At 48.1% G+C, this 4,044-nt stretch overlaps 1 protein-coding gene across 1 annotated transcript in view; it reads left to right on the top strand.

Annotated features, from left to right (window-relative positions):
* The first annotated feature begins 495 nt into the window (after positions 1 to 495).
* The window catches only part of STK24 (serine/threonine kinase 24), a 113,598-nt gene continuing 110,049 nt past the window's right edge, over positions 496 to 4,044 (top strand). The window contains exon 1 of the mRNA XM_024204298.2: positions 496 to 636. Coding sequence (XP_024060066.1) covers positions 595 to 636 — 42 coding nt within the window. The 5' untranslated portion in view covers positions 496 to 594. The remainder of the gene's footprint in view (positions 637 to 4,044) is intronic.

The following is a 4,044-nucleotide window of genomic DNA, read 5'->3' as shown; positions in this document are numbered from 1 at the left end:
TGCCCCCTGCAAAGCACTCCGCCCCTCAGACACCGCTCCCCGGGGGCACGTCCCCGGCACGCCTACCTAGAGACACCCCCAGGGCGCAACCACTCCCGCGGCGATTCGCCCCACTCAGCTGGAGGGGGGAGGGGTCTGAGCGGGCCCTATCCTAGTGAGCTTAATCCCGGGCGTGTCAACGGACACACCCGTCACCAGCATCGGGGCGCGAAGCTCAGGAAATGCCGCGTGCCACCGGCGGGCACCGCCCGCAGATACTGGGAGAGGGCGGGGCGAGCGCGCGCGCACGCACAGCGCGGCAGTTGCCCCTCGCGCGAGGTGGTTTGCGTTACGCTAGCAGTGCCCCCCCCCCCCCCCCGCGCTAGACCAGTAACGGCCGCTCCGTGCGCGCGGAGGAGGAGGTCGGGTTCCACGCTGCGTCTGTGACTGGACCTGAGCTGCGAGGGGCGGGGGGAAGTAGCGCCAGGGAGCCCCGGCGCGCAGACTCTCCGGACCGCCGCCAGTCGCGCGGGGAGGGGGCGATGAGCTGATTCCCGTCGCTGGAGCAGCCTGAGAAGAGCCGACCCCCGCGTAGCGCGCATCGCTGCCGCCGCCATGGCTCACTCCCCGGTGCAGCCGGGCCTGCGGGAGATGCCGGTGAGAATCTAGTCCCACCCGGCCGGGGGGTTGCGGCATGAACGGCCGGGGGGTGCGGGTATCCGTCCTTGCGGGGAGGGGAGGGGGGCTGCGCAGCCTGGGGTCCGGCACGGAAACGCACCCGGAGACCTCAGGGGTGGGGGCGAGAGACCGCCTGCGGAGATCCGCCTCTGCGGCCCAAACCTCGCTCCCTCCCTTATGTGCTGCTGCTGCGGGGGTTGGTCTTTGGCTGGGTGCGGGGGGTGAGGATCGGGTGCGAGCAGCGGCTGCAGGGCGTTTGGGGGGCGAGTCCCCAGGGCGGTCGTGGTGCTGTCGGGAAACGCAGCTTCACTCTGGCACTGCCCCGTCAGTTCGCGGAGCCGAGCCGAGCCGGGGCTCCTCGTTTGGAAACAAGCTGCGTTTGGCAGAATAAAGCCCGAGGTTCCTGGACCGTACGGTGCGACTCGCCCCCTTTCTTGCCCGAGTGGAGGGGGAGGGCGCGGGCGCGGGTTTCAGTAGCGCTACGTTCCACCCCAGAGCCCGCATCTTCCAGGTGCTTCTCAATCGCCTTCAGCTCCTCGCTCCGCAGCTGAGTTTGGAAACACAAACCCTCCCTGCAATGGAAGAGCGTCGCCCTTCGGGGCGTGCTGTCGTGCCCATCCCTGTAGGATGGTCTTTGGCAGGCAGGGGCTGCTTGGAGGGATGATGTTTGGCCAGGGCGTTCGGGGATTTTGTTCTGTTCTATGAGTTGCTTAGTTAGCGCTGGTATGTTGGGTGGGGATGGATGGCAGGAGAGAGATCACTTGATCATTACCTGTTAGGTTCACTCCCTCAGGGGCACCTGGCATTGGCCACTGTAGGTAGACAGGATACTGGGCTAGATGGATTTGGTCTGGCTGTTCTTATGTTATGGAATTTGCTGTTGGGGTTACATTTATATTGTGACTTGTTTCTGAATAATTGTCAAGGGCTCCTGATCCCTGGGATAGGCATCCCTGTCTACTTTATCTTTACTAGCCCAAATAAAATAACAAACCACTTGCAGAGAAATCTTAAAACTGTCAGTATTTGTGTATTACTATAATATTCCCCGTGTATCTTTATTATACCTTGCATGCTACTTCACGAGATGCCTCTTTGCGCCCCTTTCCTCCATTTTTGTTTTGTAATTTCCTCAAATTACCTTTGGGGTTGACATTTTTATACTTGGTTTTAGCTTAAAGGTGAATTTATTTCTGGTTAGTTTTCCATCTACCAAATACACTAATTCATGTTTTTCTGGGCTAGCATAGCCTGGAGATTTTAATTGAAAACTTCACATTCGTATAACTTTAGAGGAATATGTACTTGCAAAAGCGTAGGGGGGAAATGGATGGGAAAGAGTTAAGAAATAGTTAAACATGTCATGTACTACACATGCACAGTGTTTTGTTTTTTTCTTCTAGATTGTGTGCACTCAGTCCAGTTATCCTTGTGCTCTGCAGGGCTCCTGACTTTCATGTACTCTGCCAAGTCATTCATCTCCTGCTGATACCCTTGAAATCACCCTTTATTTTTCAGAAGATTATTCTTAGGTGTTCAGTATGTGTAGGGAAAAGTTATACTATATGAAATATAATACAGAATATATACAAAGAGGCCATATGGCTTCATGGAACTTTAACTGCTTCTGATGTTGGTGCATTTTTAAAGCCTCATTTATTACATTATTGCAATAGTGAATACTGTAGTAAAAGGTCACCTGCAAGTGATTTTAAAAAAGAATTGTATGTGGCTTTTTGCTTTTGTATGCTATATAGACTTGTATAAAGAAGGCCTGCTTTTCTGTGTCATTGAAGTGCAACTTACAAATATAGAATTTTTTTTTGTTACGTAACTTCACTCAAAACCAAAACAATGTAAAACTTTAGAGCCTACAAGTCCACTCAGTCCTACTTCTCGTTCAGCCATTCGCTAAGACAAACAAGTTTGTTTACATTTATGGGAGATAATACTGCCCGCTTCTTATTTACAATGTCACCAGAAAGTGAGAACAGGCATTCGCATGGGACTTTTGTAGCCGGCATTGCAAGGTATTTGTGTGCCAGATATGCTAAACATTTGTATGCCCTTTCATGCTTCGGCCACCTTTCCAGAGGACATGCTTCCATGCTGATGACGCTCGTTAAACAAATAATGTGTTAATTAAATTTATGACAGAACTCCTTGGGGGAGAATTGTTTGTTTCCAGCTCTATTCTGCCCACATTCTGCCATATATTTCATGTTATAATAGTCTCGGATGATGATTCAGCACATGTTCATTTTAAGAACACTTTTGCTGCAGATTTGACAAAACGCAAAGAAGGTACCAATTTGAGATTTCTAAAGATAACTACAGCACTCGACCCAAGGTTTAAGAATGTGAAGTGTCTTCCAAAACCTGAGGGGGACGAGGTGTGGGAGCATGCTTTCAGAAGTCTTAAAAGAGCAACACTCCGATGCGGAAACTACAGAACTCGAACCACCAAAAAAGAAAATCAACCTTCTGCTGATAGCATCTGACTCAGATGATGAAAATGAACTTGCATCACTCCGTGCTGCTCTGGATTGTTATCAAGCAGAACCCGTCATCAGCATGGGTGCATGTCTTCTGGAATGGTGGTTGAAGCATGAAGGGACATATGAATCTTTAATGCATCTGGTATGTAAATATCATGTGACGCCGGCTACAACAGTGCCACGAGAACACCTGTTCTTACTTTCAGGTGACATTGTGAACAAGAAGCGGGCAGCATTATCTCCTGCAAATGTAAACAAACATATTTGTCCAAACAATTGACTGAGCAAGAAATAGGACTGAGTGGACTCGTAGGCTCTAAAGTTTTACATTGTTTTGGTTTTGAGTGCAGTTATTTTTTTAATACATAATTCTACATTTGTTAGTTCAACTTTCACGATAAAGAGATTGCACTACAGTACTTGTATTAGATGAATTGAAAAATATTATTTCTTTTGTTTTTTTTTCAGTGCAAATACTTGTAATCAAAAATAAAGTGAGCACTGTGCACTTTGTATTCTGTATCAGAGGGTAGCCGTGTTAGTCTGTATCTACAAAAACAACAAGGAGTCTGGTGGCACCTTAATGACTAACAGATTTATTTGGGCATAGTGAGGTTTTTACCCACGAAAGCTTATGCCCAAATAAATCTGTTAGTCTTTAAGGTGCCACCAGACTCCTTGTTGTTTTTGTATTCTGTGTTATAATTGAAATCAATATATTTGAAAATGTAGAAAAAATCGAAATATATTTAAATAAATGGTATTCTATTATTGTTTAACAGTGCTATTAATCGCCATTAGTTTTTTTTAATTGCTTGACAGCCCTATCTATAATGCTAGCTAAGGTACATGTACTCTGTCATGTGATGGTGTTTATGTAGATGTAGGT

This window comes from Terrapene carolina, unplaced genomic scaffold, assembly GCF_002925995.2.
Source record: "Terrapene carolina triunguis isolate 2854851 unplaced genomic scaffold, T_m_triunguis-2.0 Scaffold21, whole genome shotgun sequence".
NCBI classification, from domain to species: domain Eukaryota; kingdom Metazoa; phylum Chordata; order Testudines; family Emydidae; genus Terrapene; species Terrapene triunguis.
Note: the sequence above shows the minus strand (reverse complement) of the source record. Positions and strands in the feature narration are given on the sequence as shown.